The 26,733-nt window shown below is 36.7% G+C and overlaps 2 protein-coding genes across 13 annotated transcripts in view; both read left to right on the top strand.

The window, feature by feature from the left end:
• The first annotated feature begins 3,598 nt into the window (after positions 1-3,598).
• LOC121324813 (eukaryotic translation initiation factor 5-like) lies at positions 3,599-10,235 on the top strand. 3 transcript variants are annotated; one of them, XM_041267015.1, is made up of 12 exons: positions 3,599-3,699; positions 3,898-4,108; positions 5,281-5,554; positions 6,099-6,180; positions 6,652-6,824; positions 7,557-7,668; positions 7,858-7,982; positions 8,446-8,607; positions 8,880-9,041; positions 9,220-9,384; positions 9,679-9,819; positions 9,939-10,235. In XM_041267015.1, exons 3-12 carry the CDS (start codon positions 5,483-5,485, stop codon positions 10,026-10,028), a joined length of 1,284 nt encoding a protein of 427 aa, XP_041122949.1. In that variant the 5' UTR covers positions 3,599-3,699; positions 3,898-4,108; positions 5,281-5,482; the 3' UTR covers positions 10,029-10,235. The 3 variants fall into 3 exon arrangements, with proteins under 3 accessions (XP_041122949.1, XP_041122948.1, XP_041122950.1); XM_041267014.1 differs by having other exon boundaries at positions 3,898-4,145; XM_041267016.1 differs by having other exon boundaries at positions 3,601-3,699; positions 3,947-4,145.
• Positions 10,236-13,353: 3,118 nt separating this feature from the next.
• Positions 13,354-26,733, top strand: part of LOC121324812 (MAP/microtubule affinity-regulating kinase 3) — a 50,493-nt gene continuing 37,113 nt past the window's right edge. For 7 of the 10 annotated variants that reach the window (XM_041267004.1, XM_041267005.1, XM_041267003.1 and 4 more), the window contains exons 1-3: positions 13,357-14,042; positions 17,347-17,538; positions 17,975-18,028. In XM_041267004.1, coding sequence (XP_041122938.1) covers positions 13,992-14,042; positions 17,347-17,538; positions 17,975-18,028 — 297 coding nt within the window. In that variant the 5' untranslated portion in view covers positions 13,357-13,991. Of the gene's footprint in view, positions 14,043-17,346; positions 17,539-17,974; positions 18,029-26,733 lie in introns of all 10 variants that reach the window. The other 3 variants (XM_041267011.1, XM_041267012.1, XM_041267006.1) reach the window with 3 other exon arrangements.

Raw genomic sequence — 26,733 nt, 5'->3', positions numbered from 1 at the left:
CAGTTCTGGTGACTCTAAATCTTCAGTGTCCCCACAGCCATGTCATCAATTATCTGTTTTCTACATGAATTCACACATTCTCCTTCAGCACACTCTCAGAAAGCAGGCCTGATTTACAGGACAGTTTGTTAACTTTTTCAAAAGTAGTGTACAGACACAAGCTCCCCCTTCCTTGAAAGGTGCTTGTTATAACATTGCTCTGTGCACCAAAAAAGACCTGACCAGACTTCTGGCATATCTGCAGCAGTAGTAGTTTTTAAATTGCTTCTTTACTCTCCTGCTGGGGATGCAGTCAGCCACCGTTGTATGTAATAGAGCTGGGTGTGTGTTCCTAGGCTATGTCAATACACTTTTGTTGTGTTTGTTTTGTTTTTTTTTACATAGGAACTCCTTACATAATTGTAACAAAACTTGGTAAGGAGTTTTTATCAAGGACATATCAAGGGAGCCGCTGGTCCAATTGTGATGAACCTTGCTAAAGTTAATTAATTAAATCTGTGTGCCTGTGTGTATATATATAACACAAGAACTACATGAGTTTGCTTTATTAATTTAACCTCATGTGCCCTGAAACTGGCAGATCAGTGATCCCATGATTGGTGCAGAATCCCTGGTGTAGAGGTTTCCCAACAGCAGCCTGCAGTGCAGGGTTTCCTCAATAGTTCATTTGTTTAACCCCATATTGCAGCGTATTTTGATTTTAGCCTAATAAAAGATCTCCCACCACCCCTAAACTAAATGTAGCTAACAAAATGACTCCATAACCGTTAGCTATTGTCCACTTCTATTAGCTGCAATGCATTAAATGTACAGTTTTAAAAGAAACATGATATCTGGTACTCCTTCTGCTTAAAGGAAGCTCTTGGTTTCTATGCCTTATTCTTCAGTTGTCTGTTTAACACCCAGAAGCTTTGAAGTTTTGAAAAATGTGACATTTCGAAATCTAACATGAAATACTGTACAACTATAATTTTGTAGTTTCTTTGATTACACGATGCTATATAAAATATCTAAATTATGTTCACATTGTTTTTCTCAATCCTATAATTGTAGGTGATTCAAAGCTTCTGGCCACAGTTGTAAATCTGTGTTGTCGTGCTATTGTTTTGAAAAGCTTGAGGATACCCATGCTCGGCGGTGCAGTATCGGTATGACAGGACCTGCACTACGGGGCTTTTATTTTCTTACTTTAGAAAGCATGATGCTCAATTTCTCTCATGTTATGAGTTTTGTTTTAGGAATCTTCTCTTCCCTTGTCTCATCCTACCCCTGCCCCTCTACCCCAAGCTGGCTGTGATACACAATTAGCTCTTGTGGTTCAGATATTTGGTACTTAAATAAAAGGCGAATATAATCTTTCATTTTCAGTCTTTGAAAAGGTATTTTTAAGAAGGTTATTTCTTTAGCATAACTCAGAGGTTTCCTATAAATGTTTATTGGTATAAAAAAAATTTTAAAATAAAATTGGGAAAGCAAAGAAATCCTCTTTTTTTCTTTTGCTTGCAAAATGTACACAATAATAATTTAGCCAGGGCTGTGGTTCTTTCATGTCTGCCCTGTGGTATCACACTAAACCCAGTGGATCTAAACAGGACAAGATAAAGATATGGTACATAATAAATGCTCACATATGAAACAAGGCAGGAGTATTTGTTTTTTCAATGCATACATTTAAAAAGATATTTTGCAGTTGTGTGCCATGTGGGCCCGTAGCCATGTGATGGTACTGAAATAAAGAACACTTTGTTACATTCTAACTGGCGTCTTATTGTTCTCTTTATCAGGGGAGCAGAATGCTTAGACGCTGCCACTATAATGGGTCAGATTAATTTTTTAGCCATAGCTGGTACGGGGCTGTTAGCAAACAGTGAGTGCCCTGCTCCCTGTAGTTTTAATCCTAAAGCATACACTTTCTTGCCAACAGAGACGTTTAACCTCCCAAAGCTATAGATTAACATGATTCCTAAAGCTGAATCTCCTTGTATGCAGTGTGTATGCCTTTGTACTTTAAATGTGATATGAAATAAATCTGTGATGTCACAATGAAGCAGGTTTTCCAATGTTATATTAGACTAGCAAAAGACAACAGGTTTGTTATAGGTTTATTCTTGCAGTTTACAGTATAGCAAAAGCCAGTGGTAGGTAACAGTTGTCTTCTAGTAGGCATAGCCCTTAAAGAATGATTAAGAATGTGAATACTTTAGAAGATACAGTATTTAGAAATTTGGACGAAACATAACAGTTATAGTGCATCATCTAGTGGACTAATAAGGTAATTAATGAGAAGGTTTCAAATTATTAAAAGAATCATTGTATTTTCCTCCTGTGATGTAACTCTGTTTACAGTGGCAAATCCCACCCCAACCCCCATCTTAGGCAAATAAATAAATAAATAAAAACATTGTATCAACCCTCACCGTTCTGCCCAAAATGTAAAATGCTGTACTTCCAAAGTGAGTCAGAATCTCGCACTTAAAACTTCCCTTAAAAAAAATGTAATACGCTTTATTCACTTTGAAAAGTGTCTGGTGGTACAGCACAGAGAGAGAGAGAGAGAGAGAGAGAGAGAGAGAGGGAGAGGGTGTCGAACTCTTTCTTAAATACAAGCTGTGCCTTCATGATTTACTGATACAGTAGGATTGTGATTGACTTGACTAAATAATGATTTACTGATACAGTAGGATTGTGATTGACTTGACTAAATAAAATTTTCCTTCTCAAATTTCCCTCTACACCAGGGGACTAATGCCTGGGGAACCCTGTCCCTAAAGACCCATTCCTGTAGAGCTAATAAGTACAAAATAACTCTCTCTCTCTCTCCTACTCTCTCTCTCTCTATCTCCTGATATATATATATATCTATATATATATATATAGTATTATATATATATATATATGATATATATATATTAACTATATATTTGTACTTAAATTGATAAACCGAAAAGTCACTACAGACAGCAGCCTACACACTGCTGTGGAAACTATACGATTTAATGCTAAAATGTGTTTATACATATCTAAATACGAAACACAGACCAAGCTTCTCAGTGTGTGGCCTTTACCATAAACACACCTGCCGGCACACGACTCAGTGACTAGACCTCGTCTATTTAATGTGAAACAATAAAACGACAGAATTGTGTTTTCATCTCTGCCGTTTAGTTAATTGGAAACCGTTTAATGCTTGATTTTCTGTTCCCTGCAAACGGATACATTGTAATTAACATTGCACACATTTTTAATCAATAAATAAATACGATTCACTTCAGGGTGCGACCGTCGCGTAACCTAAACATGAATTAGCCCGTCAATGTAACTCTAAAAATAGTATTTTATATTGTGATTTTCTATTTTTTTCTTTTTCTTTTTCCATATCAACAATGATATTATCCATCTTGTCACACGGAGATTACAATGTAATTTGTTACAACTGCAAATAGAAAAAAAAGAATAGTCACCGTTTATAGATATCGCGAGACTATTCACATTCATTGTCACTTGACCTACCTTGAGAACTGGAACGCTGTCGCATTATGATTGTCATTATCTGGAGCCAATCATATCACACTGAAATAACCTTGTCCAATCAAGTATCTGTTGGAGGTGGGATTAGTATTTTTTCGGCTAGGATTGACAGCTGGTAACTGGCGTCGAGTCACTCTGGCGTCGTTCAGGTCGTGAGAGAACCTTCTGGAGGTTAGTACGGTTTGAAGCGAAGCGTGTGAATTAATTTGAGTTAATTGAAGGAATGTGATAATACAATTCTCACTTAAATTAATACCTTATCTGTAATTCCCACATCGTTGGCTACAAACTCGTTTTACAAGCTTCAGAAATTTGAAGATAAATCCCAATATACAATTTCAATTAATATACGTTGTTGTTTTTCCCCAGATACCCTGCTTTTGAGGGCGTCTCGTTGACCTTGGGTGTTTTTTTTTAGAATTCCTCTTCGCCGAAAAGGTCTGACCCTGTGTTATCTGCACCGCCGCCGTGCAGTATTTATATAATATAATAACACACCACAAACCCCCACAGCGACCGAGCAGTTCATCGCGTCCAAGGGCGAGCAGGGGTGTGTTTATGTCTTTATTTTACGAAAACGGTGAGTACCCGGACGACAGGAGCGACGGATGGGAAAGGTATTTGTTCGTTTATTGTGACTTTTTCATGGCTTGTCTTCTCTTTTAAAGAAATGTGGAGCGAGTGTAGTAATGTGGCTCAAAATGGCGCCTCTGTTCGCACTATATATTATCGTGATAAATTTTAGTGACGCACTCTGACCACTTTTAGCATATGGGACTGAAGTGGTGTGTATATTTCGTTTTATAGTCGAGTTTGTTCCTGTGAGTATTTGATGTGTAAAATGATATATTCCCACTTGATTGTCACAACACGTGTGTATTTAAATTCCTGCGCGGTAGTTTGTGACTTGAGTTAGATCTAATCTCATGCGATTGGCTGGTTCAGCGGGCTCACCTTATTTTTGTGGCTTTGTGCTGCATTACTGAGTCATCATTTGGAAAGATCGACCTCGAATTGTACGGCAAGGTAGTGTTTTCTTTTATTCATCTTTTCTGATACGACCATTGGAACAAGTCACAGGGGGGAAACAGTTTGCCATTAACTGGGTTACAGTACCTGCCAAGACTTAGTTGTTGTATAATACAGTACAATAAAACACATTTTCTAGCGCGTGAAACATATCCACTGTAAATATATGTTAATACTAGCTAAAAATATAATACATAATACACAGATAATAAACCGTGTATAAACTAACCCGGGAAGGTGTGTCCAGTACATTATTTTTCTATCTAGTTTTTCCTCCAGTGTTCACAGGAGATAATGCTGTTTGCTTATCCAGCTTTTGCAGTGTGTGTGTGTGTGTGTGTGTGTGTGTGTATATATATATATAATATATGTATGTGTATGTATATATATATATATATATATATATATATATATATATATATATATATATATATTGAGAAACTGATGTGATGCATCTGCTGTCTGGTTTAAGTTCGTTTAACAAACATTTTAACAAATTTAAAGGACACCAGTGGAGACACTGGTGTGTGTATAGATATAAATATCTCTACCATGTTGTATTTTACATTAAATATAGCAAAATGAATAATTACTATGTTATACAGCTATGACAACCCAATGTTATGTTTGATAATTTAGCTACAAACAGAAATTTGTTAAATGATCTCGCATGATTTTACCCATGCATTTAAAAAATACAACTTTTTTTTTCCTTTCTTTTAGAGCTGTTGCGCTGGTACCTGTGTGGGGGAAACTTGGACTACAAGCGAGGAGCTTGCAGCCTCAGTGGCGCAAACTTTTTCATGTCAGAGACCGAGTACACTTACAGTCGTTTATGTCATCCGCTCTTCTCCAGACAGAAGATACCAAAAAATTGCAAGCAAAGATCATTTTATCTTATTGACAAAACTACTAGTAAGCCAAAATGTCTGTCAACGTTAACCGCAGCGTCTTAGACCAGTTCTATCGCTACAAGATGCCCCGTCTGATTGCCAAGGTAATGTTATTTGTTTGAATAGTGGGATGAAAGCAAAGTTATCCCCACCTGCTATATATACTGGGTTTGAGATGTATTTCACCATTGTAAAGGGACCTGACTGATTCATTCAGAGTGCCTGTTCATGAACATGATTTTGTGCATTTAAAAAAATGATATGGCAGCATAACTGAACCTGAAACCCCGATATCTCGCTTTTGTAACAGCAGAATCTGAGACTTGCCTATCTAAATTTATTCCTAACTAGTTTCACATAGGGGTTTCTGGTCTCTGAATAATCTCCTGTGAACAGTCGTTACCAGTTACCATATTAATTATGTTTTAGTTCCAGTCACACTTTCTGTTGACTGGAATTCTAGAAAATACAGCTTGGTTGTCAAAGATGCATAATTTTATCTTGACATTTTTATCAATGTTTGTGCTAATCTGACAGGATTTCTTGTTTTTAAAGTATGGGGAATTCTAACCGATTTGGTCCAGTTTTACAGGAGAAACATTCTAATAGTTTTTAAATGTATTTGTATTCTTTGCCCTTTTTTAATAGGTTGAGGGCAAAGGAAATGGAATAAAGACAGTTATAGTCAACATGGTTGACGTTGCAAAGGCACTTAATCGGCCTCCAACGTGTAAGTGATGCCTTTTATGTATTTTGCTGAAAAGACTTAATTCACCTTTCCAAATTGATACAAAGTTAACAAGGCTTGTCAGCTGATCTCCCTATGTGTGTGCATGTGTCCTGAGCTTTACGATTCAAATGATTGGAACTGAAAACACTACAGGGGTGGATTTATTTTACAGACTTCTATTTAAAACAAAATGCTCTCAAAATCTAGTACTAGCTTCAAGCATAACTAGAACTTTAATATATTACCTGTGATTCTGGGGATATGCTATTCTTGGTGTTAGAAATAAGGAATGCTTAGATCTTTTAAATGTCTGTTGTAGAACATGTCTGTTGTATATAAAGTAGTTTTACCAGTTGATATTTTAATTTTAAAATGTGTATGAATTTGGGGAGTAATTCAGTCTTGCTAGTTGATGTTTCTTTGGACATCTACATGGAGTGTGCATAAACTTTACTCTCCTTTTTTGTTTAGATCCCACCAAGTTTTTTGGTTGTGAGCTGGGAGCACAGACCCAGTTTGATGCCAAGAATGACCGCTTTATTGTCAATGGATCTCATGAGGCGAATAAGCTGCAAGACATGTTGGATGGATTCATTAGAAAGTTTGTGCTGTGTCCAGAGTGTGATAATCCAGAAACTGACCTGGTAAATAGTCCTGAGGGTAATTGGGGTCATACGAATGGTTACAAAATATTAGTAAGGGATTTGGTGTTTTTTTTAAAAAAAAAAAAAAAAAAACACAAAAAGAATGTTGGAAAAGAAACTCCAGCCCATGTGAGAATAGAACCTGCAATGCCTGTCCCCCCCCCCCCCCCCCCCCCCCCCCCCCCCTGGAGAAGTTGGCCTATCTAACGATTTTTTTTTTTTCTGTTCATACTGCTGCATTGCAGTTATTGAGTTCCTTGATTTCTGTTAACTAGGGCATCTGTGTTTACCACACTAGCACCAGTGTACATTCTCCTTATCTGCAGTGACTTTAACTGATAATGATAAAACTCTGCATTAATGTATACTGTTTCTGATAAATACCAGTCTTTTATATTAAACTGCTTTTAGCAGCAAAGAAGACTATTGATTTGAGTGTCAATCTCATGTAGATGCTTTTTTTTCATAACACTGCAGGCCTAAATCAAACTTATAAAAAAAAAAAAAAAAAAAAAAAAATCTGCTTGCACTTGCTGTGTTGGAGACCAGAATTACTTGCATTGATCAGTGCTAAAGCTCTATGGTGGCAGTCCACATAAACACAACTTAAATTTAACCTGGAACAAGAGACTAAATATTTATGGATAGTTACATTTGTTTATACAATACATTTGTTTTTGCACCTTTTGGTTATTCTTTGAATAAACTATTTGTTTGTTTCCCCCTCCCTAGCATATCAATACTAAGAAACAAACCATAGGTAATTCCTGCAAAGCCTGCGGATACCGAGGCATGCTTGACACAAGACATAAGCTCTGCACGTTCATTCTTAAAAACCCACCTGGTGAGTAATTTCTGTCAAAGTAATAAAATGTGAATGGTGCATACAAGAATACCGATTTAATTAACTCTGTCTTCTCCTGATTTATGACATTTTTCAGGAATTACAATTTAAAATTAGTTTAAGTAATTGTTGCGTTATTTTTTTATTGCCGTAGGCAGTTTGACTCTTTTTGTTTTTTTTTTAATGAAGAGAATGAGAGTGGATCTGCAAAAAAAGAGAAGGATAAGAAGAACCGCAAGGGTAAAGATAAGGAAAATGGATCTGACAGTGGAGAAGCTGGCAGTCCTAATGCTATAGATGCACCTGACGCAGTTGTAAGTAAATGTTTATATAAACATACATCTTTTTAGTTGTATGTATTTCCACTTCTGGAAAGCCAAAGGTTTGTACATGGTAGCATTTTGTGTACTTCAAACACCTGACAGCTGCTTCCTTTTTCATTTGTGGTGAGGGAAAATTGGTAACAACAGCAAACCAATAAGACGGGCAGAGTTAAGTACCTGCACCTGGAGAAATTGTGATTTCTGGCTTTCAGTGGCTCTTCCAGGGCACCTTGAAACGTGTTTCTTGTAATTGTCAAACTTAATAAGACACATTGTATAGTGCATGTTAAATATATCACTTGATTTGATCTATAAAAGACAGAACTTTTGTATTGTCATGTTTGTCAATTCTATTTGACTTGCTTGGATATAGGTCCAGCGTTGAACCTTTTTGTAACACAAAGTGTGTTGTGTTGGTTTTTAGTTTTTTTTTTTTTTTGGTCTCTTGCTACAGGATAGGGATGATGATGATGAAGACTGGGGTGAAGAAACCACAGAAGAAGCTCAGAGGCGCAGAATGGAGGAAATTAGTGATCATGCTAAAAACCTGACACTCTCTGAAGATTTGGAAAAGACCCTGGAGGAAAGAGTCAATTTGTTTTATAACTTTGTCAAGGTAATCTAGCCTGCAGTGGTACAAGGTTGGGTTTGGGGAGAGTTAGGAATTGCCAAATAAAATAGATTGAAATTTATGAATTTCAGTTGTTTAAAGTAGATGGATTCTTTTAACTTGCTGTTCCATTCATTAATGTATTTTTGTTATGGTACAGCATTCAACAAGAATTAGACTTTCTTAACCAATTTTTTTGTTTAAATTTAGTTTTGTGCCTCGGTAGATGTTGGTAGCCTTATTCCACAAATTCTTAACAATCTTGTTCTAATCTGCAGCAAAAAAAGGAAGAAGGATCCATCGATACTGCAGACAAAGAGATACTTGCTGAAGCGGAGCGACTGGATGTGAGCGCCATGGGCCCCTTAATCCTGAGTGAGCTGCTGTTTGACGAGAACATCCGGGACCAAATGAAGAAATACAAGCGTCACTTTTTGCGTGTAAGTATTACACAATTTTATGACTTTTTTTTTTTTTTAAATGTTTAAAGCCCTTTTAGTTGTGTTTTGCGGGGGGGGTGGGGGAGTTGTTAAACAAATTGTGTACAATAACATATGTCTGTTTTGGTTAACAATGGGGACATTTGGGTAGTCATTTGTCTTTCTTTTATTTCCTTAGTTTTGTCACAACAACAAAAAAGCCCAGAAATACCTGCTTGGAGGCTTCGAATGTCTGGTTAAGATCCATCAGACTCAACTGCTTCCAAGAGTCCCACTTGTGCTGAAGGACATGTATGATGCCGATCTTCTTGACGAGGACGTTATCCTTGCTTGGGCCGAAAAGGTAAGCTTCCTGATTCCTGCTACTTGCCGAAAAGTGTCTTAACCTTGTTATTGATGGTGTAGGAAGAGCATAGCTTTCATATTTATTCATACAGAGGTCAAGGCTTAAATTAAGTTAATAGAAGATTCCACATGATGCAGTCACTGACCTGTTTCAAATAACCATGAAGCTGCTAAGATTCCTTTCTGTGGTTTATCTTGTTGACTTCTGACATGCCATGTGTTTTTTATGGTCTGCTTTTGTCTGAAGAGAACACTTTTTTTTTAACACTAATATATATTTTCTTTTGAATAGGTGTCTAAGAAATACATTACCAAGGAGCTGGCCAAAGAGATACATGCTAAGGCTGCTCCTTTTATCAAATGGCTAAAAGAAGCAGAGGAGGAAAGCGGGGGCAGTGAAGAGGAGGAGGAGGAGGAAGATGAGCATGTGGAGGTAGGCTGATTTTACTTGTCATCCAAGTGTTAAACATTAAGTGTTGCTATTTAAATCTGAAGATTTTAGAATGATTAATTTGTGCTGGTATTTATTGTAGTTCTTTTTTAATTTTGTAGGTGGTGTATTTGTCCTCTGCTACACAGCTGAAAGTTGAAACTGTCAAAGCTGCCAAGGAAGAGGAAGACATTGATATCGATGCCATTTAAAATTGCTGCTTGAGCTTAGTAAAGCTTGCCTGCTTTTGAAGTAGATTACAAAGCTTAGATAATACAACAAGCATTCCTGCACAGCTACTACTGTTAATCTGAATTTTACAGCTTTGCGATATTGTGTTTGACATTCTTATTGGTGAGTTGTGGTGGAATCTAAGACTATCATTGATTCTATTGAGTGGGCTTATTTAGTATCTTTTTGTTTTTAAAAATGGATATGTGGCACTAACAGTACATATGAAATAAAGATGTCTTGTTTTGTCAAAAAAAAAAAAAAAAAAAAAAATTGTTTTATGGTGGATGAACTTTTAAAACAAATATCGGCAAATTGACCATTCTTGGCGTCCGATGTTAAACAACGCTGGTGGGTATGTTCAAATTATGAAACTACTAAGTTAGTATGATCATTTTACATAAGCATACAATACATTATGACATGGCTCTTATTTATAGCAGGAGCTTGGCATGAAAAGCCAATTCATTTAAAAAAAAAAAAAAACTACCATGAGATTAGCCAACCAGTTGACATGAACATCATAAGAGTGAGAATCTTTAAAATGAACTTTGGGTATTTGGGTATATATTCCAAAACTGCACTAGCTGTCTGTTCTGTGAAGTTTAGTTAAAACAAATGGGGGAATTTACACACAATCTATTATAAGAATCTGGGTAATGTTGATGTAATTGGTGAATAATAATATAAATTTATAAAAATAAAAAATGGGGGGGGGGGGGGGGGGGATTTTGAAAGATTAAACATGCATAGGCAGTCAGTTGAAATGCTGCAATTGTATTTTATTACCACTAGAGAGTGCTGCATCATTTAAAAAATGTAATATTCAGTCGGTTTTGATACCTGAATATACTGTGCTTACGCTGGAGCAAACGCTTTGCCATAGAAACAGACTTCTGAAACAATACATTTTTTGATTATTAATAAAGGAGGCAGGTTTAAAAAAAAAAAAAAAAAAAAAAAAAGTGTCAGCCAATAAAAATAAAAAAAGCATGAGTTAGTAAAGGCATAAGCAAATATAGGTACTTCAACAGTTATGTAAATAACCCAAATTTTGTCTTGAAAGACAAAACATGCATTTTTTTTTTTTTTTAATTACTTTGTCTGGTGTACAGTATTGAGAGAATCCAGGATATAGCAATCTTCATTCACCGTTAAGGCATTTCAGTCTACCACTGACAAACCTAAACCTACGGTAAGATTTTGTCAAATTATTTTTAAACCCAACCTTTTTTACCTTTATTATTAATGACCAATGCTCAATTGGATTTAGAACCAGAGTACGACTGACATGGACCAAGAACCTTCTGATTAATTGCATACCACTTTGGGAAATAATATTTGAATGAGGTAACACAGATGGTGATTGGAAGCTAGGCTCTCCATTTATGTTACAAATTACTGTATATACTTCTGATATACTCTGCCATCTTTAAACAAAGGCTTTTGAATATTTACTCTGGCAGTTCAATACCAGCCCTTGTCTGATGTTGAATAGTACTTTCAGATGCATTCTTTATTTTTCAATGTGAATGGTCTTTTATAATGTGTAAACCACACAGGAAATGCAGTGTGGGAGGGACATCTTATCCTCCGACAACATGCTGCAAAAAGGTAGCTGGTTAAATAAACACAACGAGGAGGATACGGGGAGGAGCCTGAATGTTTTATTTTTCACCAGCTCCATGAATCAAGACCTAGATTTTTAAATTTTAATTACTGTAATGATTATTGAGTTTTGAGGGAAACATATTCCATCTCAATATGTGTGCTACAAAACAATGGTTACATCTTTGGACAGGGACTAATGATATCATTTCATTTGCAAAACCTACCTTTTACAGAAGTAGATAGAAAGCCATATATTTACACCCCTGCTGTTATTTAGTTGTAAAAGTGTGCTGTTTTTTCTGCAATTCCTCAAGACAGCTAAAACGTTTCACGATTTGTGAATGCTGTTTTATGTCTTGATCATTAATCAACTTTCAAGCTCCATCCCCACTGAGCAAGCACCATTCTGAGCCCCCAGGCTAGAACGACTCTTTCTGGGAGGGTGAGCAGAGACAGCTGGAAGGCTGGGTCCTTCCACACCCATGGTTTGTAAATGAATGGATGGATTCTTGTTTAAATTGTATCCCAAGGTAACACCCCGTACCACATAGAAGTGAATGGAGATAAATACATGAACTAATGCAAGTGTCAGTAGAGAGTGTGAAATAAGAGTAGAAACCAGATTCTCATTCTTTACAGTTAAATGAATGGTAGTTAACTGCACAGCATGTGTGTATATCTATCTCTCTCGCTCTATATGTATGTATGTGTGTATATATATATATATATAAAGTTACAATATGAACATAAAACAACCAAGCACAAAACAAAGAACAGAAAAACACAGTGAAATATACAGGGTGACAATTATGGTTCTTTTATCAATTAAAACATACTCTTTAGCTCCAGTGGCAGCTAGGACACAGCAAGGACATCCAGTTAACTGGGCACGCATTATATCTCTTAAGCAGAATGTAAAGGGAAAACAGTTGCTTTTGCCCGGGCCAGTTAATAAGCATGCTTTGGAGTCAGTGCTGTCATACAGCATCATAAGGCTGGATTGAGGAGTATGCTTTTGAGTAGCCCCCAGCTCTCTGAGGTTCTGTCAGGACAGTGGGGGGTGATGATGACCAATGAACAGTTTTAACTAATCATTAACGCACTCTCCCAACAGCGAACTGTAACAGGAGTGTACTCACACTGATATGTCACAACCAGGTTGTTTTATATGAGAAATTACAATAGCCAAATTAGTCAAAACAAAATTGCATTAGCTGTCTTTATATAAGGCAGATACATGTCAATATAAGCCACTTCATTGTTGGTAATTACACATTAGTGGGCATTACAGTTTGCACATGCATCATCTCACTATTCCTCAACAAACACAGTAGCCCCTCTGTTGTAATGAACATATTGATGCTAGTTGCCAGTCACTTGGGTTCATTTGCAATAGGACTCCTACAAGAAACAGCAAAACCGGAAAACAAGATAAACATAGCAGCTGATCTGGTGAGTACATACTCTGCATGGGGAGCAACAGCTCAATTATTAGTTGAGGGAGTTACAACAAATAATAAGGGGGGGGGACTATAAAAATGAGGTAAGACTTCACTTGAAGGTCTTGGGCAGGTAATGTGAGTTTCTTGTAATCACCCCAGCAACAACAAACAGCGCTGTCCTGGCAGCTGCTCCAATGAGCTCTGAATGCAGCTGCTTTCCTCACTTCCTCTCGCAGTCCCAGGGCTTGGCTTGCAACAGTCCTGACAGTGGGCGGCCATCTTGGATTCAGTGAGCCCGCAAACCTTACCTTGGCTTGGGTTGGAGATGGGGAGATATCAAGCCGGCTGGAGGTTTAGCCGTTAGCTATCCCATTTATTTTAAAACACGAAATCCCAGGTCGGAGCTCGTTATTTATTTATTTTTTAGCACGTCTGGAAGTCTTTTATGTTGACGGGATAACCGGTTTGAGGATCTCTGCGGGTACCCCGCCTCCCGTCTGCTCTTCTTGTGTGTGAATGCAGTGAAGCAGGGCCCGTTTCGGTGTGTTTATTTCACTTTACACAGACGTAATCTGTTTGCCTTTCTAACGCTGCTGTACACGTTAATTTATGCGAGGGAGCAGGTCTCTTCTGATTTCGCCGGTGAATAGTTTGTACCGTACTTGGCAGGATGCGGTTCTCTAAGTTATATTTTAATTAGGTTGCGACCGGTAGCATTGCAGAGTAGAACTTGGTAGGTTTGAATGGCTGGTTTAACTTTACAAGGAATCAATGGTTTTTATTGAAAACCATCACAGAACTGTCTGGCGTCTGCTGTTCTGAAAACTGTTGCAAAATAAATACAAAAGATCCGGTCTGACCCTGGAAATATTAATAACACGGCTGAGAAGAATGTCGGCGAGAACACCACTGCCCACGGTTAATGAACGCGACACCGAACATGTAAGTACTGTACTATTTTATCATCTGGCATTCTAATTATTATTATTATTATTTATTATTATTATTATTATTATTGAAGACATTTTAGACATAACCTGTTTTGTTCTGATTTTGTTTTGCTTTCACCAGACCTCTGTCTAAACAGTATCATTTCATTCATCTGTACTGCACACTGTAAAGTGTTGATAGCTTGCTTGTCTTGTGTTGGTAGCATTATTGTTATAAAGCTAAAAGGAATGAATTGCATACTGCCTTTGTTACTGTGGTAAATGTTAACTGCACGCAAATCACTTTGGAAGCGGTGAGCGACTTTGCAAGTTACACGAACTTGGGACGCATCATATTGATTTAAAAGTGACCTGACACAGATAGCTAGTTGCAATGAATATGGTAATTCGCAGTCAAGCGTATTCTTTGCTGTCTATATTGAAGCACAGGTTTTGTTTGTGTAGTAAGCTCGCTGCCGGTACAATCGAGAGAAAAACGGTGGTATTTGCGACAGTTACAGTAACAAATTGAATTGCCTTGTTGCAGTAAACAATTCATAGACGTTTTCTTTTTTTTGTGGTAACTAAAGGTTGGTTACAAAAGATTTTTTTTAATTGTTTTTGTTCATAATGTTATCATTAGTGGCGAAATTGAAATGATTACACGACCAGTGAGATGCATAGTGAAACATGTCACAGCACTAATGCTTTTGTTATAATTGTGATATATATTCGTTAAACAAATAAAATGGTTATAGACCAACACGCTGTTACAGGTCAAAAGATAATTTATAATTAATAAGTGCAGTATAATTGTTATTAAAGCAGTTATATCTACAATTAAGTATTCAGCTGTAGTTTAAAGTCCATTCTGTATTGTAAACATTTTATAACTAAACATGCATTCAATGTGTGTGTGTGTGTGTGTGTGTATATATATATATATATATATATATATATATATAAACATTTTTTAGAAGCCAAAGCATGTAGAACGCTATAGCAGTTTATATAACATTGCAATGCTACTTACCTGGTCTTCACCTGCCCCAGTTAGACAATTTTTTTTTTTAAATTTTATAGTTTTTTTGTTTTTTGTGTGAGTCGCCCACCAACCAGTTCAAGAGCCATTGTTAACTGGCCATCTGCTGTGTGGTGTTTGCAGTTGTCAGACTGTTTTTCACACTGACTTAAACGTCTGGCTGATCAATGATTGTTCGCAACAAAAGCAATAGGCCAGTCTGGTTTGATGCCATTCAAATAACGAATGCAAACATGAAAGGGACACACTCCGTTAAGAGGCATTGCATCATCATTGTAAGTCTTTATGCTCATGTAAATGTTTCAATATATTTTATTTACAAGTTGGACAGAATCAGGATTTAGGGATATGGTACAGATTCTTAACTTTATATATAATACCTGTTTAGAGAGTTACTAAACCCTGGACAGATCGCTGTTGGATTGAGCTGTTATATTCAATACAACATTTGTATACATTTCTTCCAAGCAGACCCATTTCCTTTTGTAATTATAATTTTTGGTTAAGTTTGGTTAATTTTTGAAAAGGCCGCGCTTTCTCAGATGTAATTTAGATAAATCCTGACTGGAATGCTGGATTTTCCTAACAGCTGATTTTAGTACAAACATCATAGAGACAAACAACAACAACAAGGTTTTAGCAAAAAGGAGAACTTTGACTTATTTCAATACTCTTGGTTGAGTTGGGGGTGGGGGGGGGGGGGTTCTGTTGTTTCTGCCATCACAAAACTAGTCTGGTCTCAAAGTTTTTGTTGTAATTTTTTGACAGCTGAAATGAAATGAAAGGTGTGCATGACAGATGATTCAAATATCTTGCTGCAATTGACAGTAACTGAATCTCTCAATGTCACTCCAGATGGAAACCTTTCAATGGTATTAAGAAATGAATTGTCCATTGATATGACTATCATGTGATGTGAGTGTATAGTGAAGGCAAACTGCTGTCATGCAGCTTTTCCACAGCTCTTGGAGTCCTACTTTTAAAGTAATGTTTTTTTTTTGTAAACCACATCCTGAAACTTTTTATGAAACCTTATGTTAAGTGTGATGCAATGTGATGACAACATTATTTTGGTTTACCAGAAGTTATTTATTGCTGTTATTAAAGCAGCACTTTTTTTTTCTTTAGTTTCAGTATGATTTTTTTTGCCCGACAGTGCTATATAGCCCAATTGATGTTCACTAGTTTGGGAGCCTTGGCACTACCCCCTTTTATGTTTCATGCGAGCAATAGTGGTGTAGAAAAGTTAAAACACGCAAAAATGTGCCAGAGACTTGTCACAACAAATGTTGTTATATAGCAGGGGATAATATTTCCTGAGCACCTTCAATGTTAAAGGTTTTGAAAAACAAAAGGATTTAAACTAAGCCTCTGACCTACTGTGGGCTGTTTTCAGTCAAGTATTTTACTTTTGGCCAGTAAGAAATTGAACATTCGGTGTTTGTACAGATGTGATAAAGGATCTATAGCTGCTGATGTTACACACCCATTTGTTCTTGCTGCAGTAAGGTAGCGGTTTATGAAATAGCCTAGAGATTTGCTCAGTGAGACAGAGGAAGCTGATCAAAGTCAGGTTTTCTCACTAGCATTCGACTCGCACAGCAAACAGCCCCAAACCAGTCTTGTTTTGGTGGTGTCTTTAAAAGCCTCCCATTGATCTTGAAGTGCACTCCTCTGTTCCGCAATCATTTGGCATGATTTGGGTAATAGTGCTGAACCAGTTTAAAGTGCACTTGATAGAAATGAGTCAGTCCATTTGCATAATGCGCAGGCAGTTTTCAGGGCAGGAGGTCTATATTCTCTCAGTGACTTTTTGAGTAATACAGAAAACGAAATGAACTGTGTTTTTAGCGTGTGATGTTAATGAAATTAGGGTTTGAGCACATATTGTGCTGGCAGTCAACATGAGGTCCAATATTTGAACTGGTAGAAGTTTAAGGTGTTGGTAAAATACTCTGACAGGTCAAAATAAACCTAATTCTGGGAGCTATATGTTTTTTTCTTTAAGTTTAAGTTTTGTATATGTTTCTGTGATTAAGTGGGCGCTATTGCATGTTATGCATTTCTTTTTCAGCTAATATTTTGGTCTGTGTATTATTATAAGCTTCTTACGAGAGAGAAATCCAGTGACATCCAGTTGTAAAGCAGGCTGATGTAAATGAATAAAAAAATTCACTTAACTGTTTATGAAATCCATTAAGATTTGTTGTTCTGTTGTTTTTCATATTGATGTTGAGCCTATAGTAACGTTAACCCACTCACCCCCACCACGCAGCACACGTCTCGTGTGGATGGGCGCTCGGAGGTGGCGACGCGGCCGAGCCGCACTGGAGCCCGCTGTAGGAATTCCATCGCCTCGTGTGCCGACGAACAGCCTCACATCGGAAACTACCGCCTCCTCAAAACCATTGGCAAGGGAAACTTCGCCAAGGTGAAGCTAGCCAGGCATATCCTCACTGGCAGAGAGGTAAAAAATACTTTCTTTTGTTTTCTACTGCAGCATTGTTTGACAGATAGATAAGATAGAGACAGGGGCAGTATCCTGGCTTGGTCAGGCTCTGTTAAGTGCAGTAATATTAACACTGGGTAATATTGAAACAGAGTATAGGCTTATAATCTAGTGTGACCTCAAGCCCAAAAGAATCTCAACGTCTAGATATTGTTAAACACATCTGCCTGCTCTAACATCTAGGATTAGTAGCGACAATTGAAGTTTTTGTGCTTATTAAATGGTTTACATTACATTTTTGTAAAGTAGAGAACTTTACTGTTGTCTTCAGTGAGCTAGCTACTAGTTAAAGGTCTGACTACTATCTGACTCTACTGTGTCATAGAGAAATCCAAAGTTAATTAAACCTCATTAAACTGTGGTGTTCGTATTCATTATTTTAATTTTTTTTCAGGTTGCGATAAAAATAATTGACAAAACGCAGCTGAATCCTACCAGTCTTCAAAAGGTAAAACTGTTTTGCATTTGTTGTCTGTTACACTATGTAGGACAGTTATTTTGTGGGTTTTCTTCAATATTCACAATTTACAATTCCTGGGATTGAACTTTTTCTTTTTTGTTCCATGTTGCATGGTGCTATACGTGCACAATGCATTTTATATTTCGTATGTTTAAGAGATTGCACTAATCCTCCATTCCAACACATGAAAGAGATGGGTAACATTAACGTTTGCTGTGGCTGTTGAGTTCGGTGATTTTTAAAAAAATAAAATAAAAATTCAATACATTTAAACGCACCAGGTTTGGAAACTAAGCACAAGTGCCTTTTGGTGTGAGCTGTTCCAAGTGGAATTATCAGTGCTTCAGTTTAGATTTTGTAGGTGTAGGGTTCCCAAATGAGTGTTGACAAAGTGAACCTGTGAGTTCAAATATAATAATAATAATAATAATAATAATAATAATAATAATAATAATAATAAAAACATTATTTAAAACATTGAGTACAGTTAATTTAATTTGTGTTCAGTGGTCATATAGTGGTTTGTATATGAAATTAAAATAGTGCCACAGTTAAAGTGGCTGGTCTTGCCTTTACAATTGTGAGCAAACTGTGTTTTAGTTCCAGGAAGTAAATGTGGGGGTGTTGCAGAGAGAGAGAGAGCACTTGTGAGTTGAAAGTGTTTTTCACTGCTGGTACGGTTCTTGCATTCCTCTTAGAAATTGACAGATATTTGCATGACAGCTGTTTTGAGATTTGCATTTTGCAAGGCGATTCAAGTTTGAGGTCCAAATATTGATCAAACAACTGCGTATGGAAGCTGATGACAGGAAGGGGATATAAATCCCAAGCGTCTCCCAGTTTGTGACTGAACACAGACTCACTGTATTAAGCACCTCTATAATTAGCCCTGCTGTGGCTTGTTTTTCCAAATCCATATTGATTTTCATAACTTTTGACATTAGCAGTGGGCCTGAAAGAAAAATTGTTGTTGTCAACATTGGTAAATCAAACTTGGTTATTTACTACTTTTACTTATATATATATATATATATATATATATATATATATATATATATATATATATATATATATATATATATATATATATATATATATATATATATATATCTATCTATCTAATATATAAACTATTATTTACGGTATGTGATTTATTGTATGACATACAATAACAGTAACATATATTCCTATTTGTTTACTACCCAGTGAGTGATAATAAAACCTGCAAAATACAAAGAAAGTACACTCTTACTAGTTTTATGCTGTTGCAATTGATGCTGGCTCAGGTGTTCGCAGAAATACTAGTTAATGTATTCAGAGGCAAAAACAGGCCTAGCACTATTATTATTATTATTATTATTATTATTATTATTTAGCAGATGCCTTTATCCAAGGCGACTTAGACTAGGGTGTGTGAATTATGCATCGGCTGCAAAGTCACCTACAACAACGTCTCGCCCGAAAGACGGAGCACAAGGAGATAAAGTGACTTGCTAAGGGTCACACTGTGAGTCCGTGTCTGAGCTGGGATTTGAACCGGGGACCTCCTGGTTACAAGCCCATTTCTTTAAGCGTCGGACCACACAGCCTGCATATTCCTCTTAAAATGACAATATGTCCACCTGACAGAAATCTGTTTCATATCAAAAATCAATAAGGTCACAATGTTAAGGAGGAAATTTTAGTTATCAGTCACTACATTTCACAGTGTAAGATCTCCAGCAGATTGTTTAACTGTGTGTGTGCAGCAGTGAGAACACATCTCGTTTTTCCTGGGTCCTGACACCTAGCATTTCAGCTGGGAATTCCAGGTAACAGGACATGGGTAGGGTGACAACATAAGTCAGTGACCTAAAAAAGTGATATTTAGTTGGTCTTGAATTTTATTAAGGAATATCTCCAAATTCATTGGACCTGCAGTATGTCCTGATGACTTGAGTTGGAGCATGGTTTTGTTTTTTAACTGTCTGTTTATTTATTTTTTCAGTTTTAAAAAAAAAAAAAAAAAAAAAAAAAAAGGCATCTGGGTTTATTGCCATGAGCGGAGCTTCATGCTCATCTTCTCCTAGGGAAATTGTTTGATATTAATATTTTTTAATTACCTTATGTTGCTTCACTTTTCATCTTCTCAGTGAGTATGGCTTAACCAGGGTTTCTTAACCTTTTCACAGCACAGGGATGCAAGTCGCTGTTACTGGCCCTATCTTGGGCAGAAAATAGTAATGGATCTTTAAGTAAACTTAAGAACTAAAACAGCTCTTTGAATAATAACGAAGTATGTTTTGCCACAGCTATGTTTTATTTGTTTATGTATTTTTTAAACAGTGTGGCCTCTGATTATAGAATTTCAGAGAAGTGGGAAGTGTTGGCTGTTCGGTTGCACAAGTTACTTCTCTTTTAGAAATGTGATTTTATGAAAACGTTGAACACACCAGAGTGGATTGAGGTTAGGCAATGGCTCACTGACAGAAATAACGTCAAATGCACCGGGGAGCTGATTACTGTAGTGTTAGTAGTTAGAACTGTTTTATAACTGATGATGCCTTATAAGTGGTATTGCACGGGGGAATGTGTGAAACTTCTGTAAACCAAGTAAGTATTTATAACGCACAATGTGTTTTACTAGTTTTTTTTTTTTTTTTTTTTTTTTTTAAGCCAGCATAAAGCAATGTGTATACATAGATTTGAGTGTTACAGTGCTTGTACAAAAACCTGGGAGATGGAGCTAAATCAGTTAGAAATATCTAATAACAAAATAATTAAGTACTGCGTGCCATAAAAACAAATAAAAATGATGTAAAAAAAAAAAAGAGATAGCTAAAGTATCCCCAGGGTAAAAGAACGACAAACAACAATCGTCCAAAACAGTTTAGTCCATTCTGACTTAATACTACCATAAAACAAAGTAGGCTTGAATATGCCATTTCTTCATTTTCAGAATGTGCTTGGGCATTGCATGTGGTCCAACACTGGAGTGTGGTTAGGAGGTAATATAGTGCTGATTCTAATCTAGCAGATTTAATAACAATGTAGTCTATTCAATTTTATTGTAAATGCCATTAATATGCACTGACTGTGCCAATATTGAATAATATATCTAGGAACTTGGTTCTTGGATAAATAATGTCATCACCCTGTTGCTAAGAAGAAATAAATCTAGTACCAGACTCTGAGGTTGCATGACATTTTGTTATAGCTTTATGCTGAACAGACTTCTGTGTTAAGCATGATTGAACGGGGGTGAAGGGGTGAAGAGTTTAATTTTAACTCACTGTAGGTGTTCTTTCCAGGAAACTATTGGTACAGTAAGATTATTTTTGCTTTTTAATTTCCCTTTTAAACTCTGTGTTGACCTCAGCTTGTTTCATATTCTGTCTACAGGGAAATGGAATATGTTGTCACCTAAATTATGATCATTGAATCGTTCAGGATTTTAAAAATGTTGGATGTTTGTCTGTCATTGGAGTGGAGAGGGGGTCATTTGACCACCACTCAGCCTTCAGCTTAAATAAAATTGCACGTCCGAAAGCTGTACATTTTGCTTACCCTAGACTCTTCTTCATGTAGGTTGTAAATAACTGAAAAAGAAAGTGTACTTCTGTGGATCTGTGTTCTGTGTATCTGCTACATTGATTTGACAGAAGCAGCCACATGTATGACATGCCCGATGCACATCACGAAATATTAGAACAGTGTATAACAGCCACAAAGGGCTTAATGACATTTAAAATAGGCTGTTTGTACTGTATGTGTACATTACTGTTTGTTTCAGCATTGGATTTAATGAGGTGTTTCCTTCTTTTGACTCTTCATGGGAACGTATGCATACCCAGAGGGATACCCCGTGATTTCTTTGAAAATTTCAAATGGATTTCTGTTGCAGTCAGGGCAGTGATAACTGTGTACAGTAATCCTATTATGAAGATAACTAACTGAAGTGATTTGCTACCCGATTATAAATCTAGGTAATAATTAGATCTGCTGTAAGAGCAGTTTATGGCAGCAGTTTTAACAGAACCTGTTTAGTGGTCTTATATACATCCTTAAATATTCAAAGTGTTTTACTCTAGGAAGCTAAAGTATTATTATTTATTTATTTATAATAATTTTGCACCCCTGTCCAAACAGTGTTCCTATCCTGAATGTTTTACAGCTAGCATTTAAGCAACAAACATTATATTGTGGTCCAACAGGGCCTCGTCCATTTTTGCTCTCTGTTTGTGTCTTAAACTGTATTGTGAACAGGGCCAAATTTCTTGTGTCTAAACCTAGAAGTAAGCATGTTTGTTCTTCGGTGCTTGTGCATTGCTTCCTTAGGCCTTCAAGCTGTGTAGTAAAACTCTGGTTAGTAACTACCTGTCCAATACTGGCCTGCACTCTTGAGTCTAAATAAAAGTGAAATGTTCTTCGGTTTTGTGACACACAGATTTGCTTAAATACTGGGATTTGCAGTACTGGGAATGCCATTATCTTCATTCTTACAATGGGCTGTAGCATGCTGACAGATGTACAGTAGTGTATAGAAATTCAGACAAATGCAAGAGACAAGAGCAGGGATAATAGTGCACAGTATGACAGTTTATCCCTGTGACATAAATCCACCCTTCCTAATTGCCCTTTCCTCCAATTCCTCTTTTTACTTTTATTTTGATTTTCTATTCTTTCTACTATACCTTTTTAAAAAGTCACCCTTCCCAGCTAAATACCTTTGTCTGCTTTACTTGGTTTCTTAGTGCATGGAATTTGATTACTCTGATGGTAAAGTGTGTAGCCTTTGGATATTTCGATGCAGTTTGCCGATGTTCCTGTAAACATCTAATTCTTAAAAACATATCATTGTTTTTGTATGCTAATTGTTTGAATTCTACTGTAATGTTCAGTAGAAAACCGCAGTCTGTAAGAGTTAGATTTACTGTATGACTGCTAGAAACAGTAACAGCAGTGCTGGGAATGGTTTTGTTTTCCAGCAGAACTACTCATGTCTCAGAGAAAATGTGAGTCATTGAGAAGGAGACGAGAACCTTGGGATGACGCACACCTTCCTTAATGTGAATGTCACACTGGTTTGTGCTTTTCATCAAAGTGAAGCATTACATTGCTGCTGCCGGATCTGTGGTTTAATTAGTGTTGGGGAAGTCTTTAGTCTCTGAACTACAAAATAGTTATACAAAAGTGAAGCTTAGACCAGAACATAAATGGATCCCCAACCCCAGTGCCTGGTAGTTTTGAGGGTTTTTATTTCATATAGAGGTTTGCGTTGGGGATAATGACGAGTTACCATAAAGAACCTTTTGGTGGAATTATTAGTTTTGAAGAAGGCTTTGAAGAGCCCTCGTAGCTTGTAAATGCTTCTTTAATTGATTCTGTGGGTGTCCGTGTAATGATCTTGTTAGTGGGTAGAGGGTCTCTGGTTTTAAACCCCAGTCTTGTAAAATTCAGAACCTTTTTTCTAACTACCATTTGTTGGTATGCTAGCTGTGATCCTGGCCTGCAATCTCTTGTAGATGAGAGTTTGTCAACTTTTTAAACCATATAAACCTAAAGATCACAAATTGTTGTGATTGGTAGAAAGCACTGCTATAGCTTTGTGTGTATCATAGATCTTCCGGGAGTATTCCAGCCCTTGCTTCCTGCCATGGTTAAACTCTTGACATTTAGCTCCGCTGTGAAAAATCCATGCCATTGCAAACACAGCATGGGGCTCATGGCTAAACAATACTTAGCAATTCAGTCATTTCCTTCTCAAATATCATATTTTTTATATTTTGTGAATCACTGTCTAAAAGAGTTTCCTCTTATGTTTTAGGTCTTTTGTGGCTTCCCACAAACTACTTTAGCTTTAATACGATGTTTGGAAAGCCAGGTAGGGTTAATGTTCATGCTGTTGATTGCCATATGAAAGATAAACCGCCTCAGCTATTGAAAACAGACTAGAATTGTAATGAAGTGCTACTTCCACAAAAGTACAGTAACACCACTGTACCGAAAGTTGCCCTCTGATTTGGAATGTAATGTTTTGATGCCTGTGCAGCATATGGTCTGCCAGTTAAAATATTGCTTTACTGTACTTTGAAACGCAGAATTCTCGTTTGTCAGAGCAAGCACGTCAGTCTTCCTGGTGGTGGGGGGCAGGGTAGCTCAGAATTAGTTGATCTTATTTCAGCAGTTTGTTGCTCAGTACACCGGCTCAGTGTAGCTGTAGATGAAACTGGTTAATGTGGTTAAATGTATGAATTTTAAAACGACGATTTTTGCAGTTGTAGACAAAAGCCAAGCAACTTTTTTTTTTTTTTTATTGCATTGGAAGTTCTTTATCTGTTAGTATGTTAATGGTAAAGTTTGTATATTTGCCTGGTTCTCCTTGATCAACATTCAGATTATTTTCTTTTTCTGTTTCCGCATTCATATGTTCTCTGGTAGTTATGGTATTAGGAAGTGTGTATGTATGTGTGTGTGTGTGTGTATGTATGTGTGTGTGTGTGTGTATATATATATATATATATATATATATATATATATATAATGTGTGTGTGTGTATGTGTATGTGTATATATATAATATATATATATGTATATATATGTATATATATATATATATATATATATATATATATATATATATATATATATATATATATATACATATATACACACACATAATTAGAGCTTGTAGACTCCCCTTCTACTCAAGAATGTAAAAATTCAGCAAGTAAGAGATTGCTTAGACGCTTTTTGCGTCTCATAACATGTTCTTTGTGGGTTGTAAAAAATTCATGAGACTGTTTCTTGTCAAGAAATCAGATACAAATTTTAGGAATTTTGCTTGGCAGAGCCTTTTTCAAGACAGCAGACTGGCTGTGAAATTGTTTGGCACTTTGGTTTTCTCTCCATTATTTTGAGTCACGAGGCACAGAGGGATTCACTTTTTTTCTTTCTTTTGCCACTTTGCTAGCTCAAATATCTATAAGCAGTGCTGCAAGAATGTATTTGCATTGAAGTTATTCAGAGTGCAGTGTCATGGTGACCGCAAAAGTATCTCAAAAGAACTGATAATTGCTTTGGTCAGTTTAATTTTGTCATTTTGTTCGTTTGTTGATATTTGTGTAATGGCACCTAAGACTCAAAGCAACACATTTTTATCTTGTATTAATTTTGTGGTTCCACAAAGTAGGTTGGTACAGCGTGGTACCAGTAGCAGTCTGTAGTAGCCCAGCAGTCAAACAAAACTTAATATACACCAATTTTATTATTTCCCACTAGTCTTTTATGATTTATGTTTAGGGAGTGTCTCGTAATTACTACTGGTGCTTCTTCCCATCGGAACAAATTGCCTATTTACTGTAAGGAAGTCAGATCAGAAGGACTTGTTTTAAATACAGTCACATGATGAGCTGGTGATTGACATAAGCAGACCTTGTACATTTTCATCCACTGTGACCCATAAATACATTTATATAAAACCAGAAAGCTAAAATGAGTAACTTAATATACGTTCTGTTAGTAGAGCAGCTCGTATTAGAGGTGTTATAAAACTGCAAGATGTGCCTCTCAACTCTGCCGTTTCAGTTTATTATTTTTGTTTTGGGGTATTGAGAGAAATCCTAAATTCAGAAACCCTAATTGTACAGTCCTGAGGACCGTTAGTTTTCTGTAATTGTTAAAACTTGCACGGTCTGGCATGTGAAGTCATTGTGTGAACTTTTCATATAGCCCTTCTGTGTAAAAGGAAACTTAATAGTTCCAAAGTTTCTGACACAGTTTTCTAAATTTCCTGTCCTGAAAATGAAAAGAATCCCTGACAACACAGTTTAGGGAACGTCAGCCTGCAGCTGGTTGTTAATTATTCAGTCAGCCATGGAAGCTGTAGAGAAGCCTTTCAGAGGTGCTTTAGTAAGTAGGGAAGCCAAGAACATTTACCACCCTCGTCAGCTGCACCAAATAATAACTTTCCTGGGTTTGGGATAAAGCCAAGCATCTGGAGGAGGTCAGCAGCAGGTCTTGAGTTTCAACTTAACAAAACAGTCTGCCCGCGCTTTTCATGTCTTCTGCTGCTTGGTTAATTGTGGCATTTTGCAGCTCGCATTCCCGAATAGTTTGTGATGTGGGTGTTGTGGGGGAGAGTGTCTGGGGATTAAATGTCCAGCCGGATGTGTTGGGTCACTCAAAAAGGAAGATGAATGTAAGTGGTCACTGGATAACCGTTTGGTGGGCTGCAGCTGCACTGTATTCAAGTGCTCCTTGAATGCTGGATTTAGATGTAGCCAGTTTAATCCCTTGATGGAACGATACTGTACACTAAAATCACATTGCCTTGGCTAATTTGCACGTGTCTGAACGTTTATTAGATTGCAGCATCTAAAGCAAGTCTTGTAAAAACATTTTCGCAATGAACAGTTATCGGGTTTGTGTGAAATACTGTCAATAAAATACCACAAAAACAATTGTAATGTAACTCCTGCCGGCAGTCTTGTGAAATATTGTACAAAGACAGTCATCGATTACTATTATTATTATACGCATTAACCTAACCTAGTTATTTCATCATCCTGGGAGTAGCTTCCTTTGTTTCATTTCTTGTATCTCTGCAGTCTGTCTGAGTGGCATCACACAGCTGAGGATAAGTTGACACCACCATGATCCGAATATCCTCCATCTGCAGACTGACATGGATTAATCACTTCAAGGATGAAACGG

The sequence above is a fragment of the Polyodon spathula genome, chromosome 12, assembly GCF_017654505.1.
Source record: "Polyodon spathula isolate WHYD16114869_AA chromosome 12, ASM1765450v1, whole genome shotgun sequence".
In the NCBI taxonomy this organism is placed as follows: Eukaryota; Metazoa; Chordata; class Actinopteri; order Acipenseriformes; family Polyodontidae; genus Polyodon; species Polyodon spathula.
This window is presented reverse-complemented; position numbering and strand designations above follow the sequence as displayed.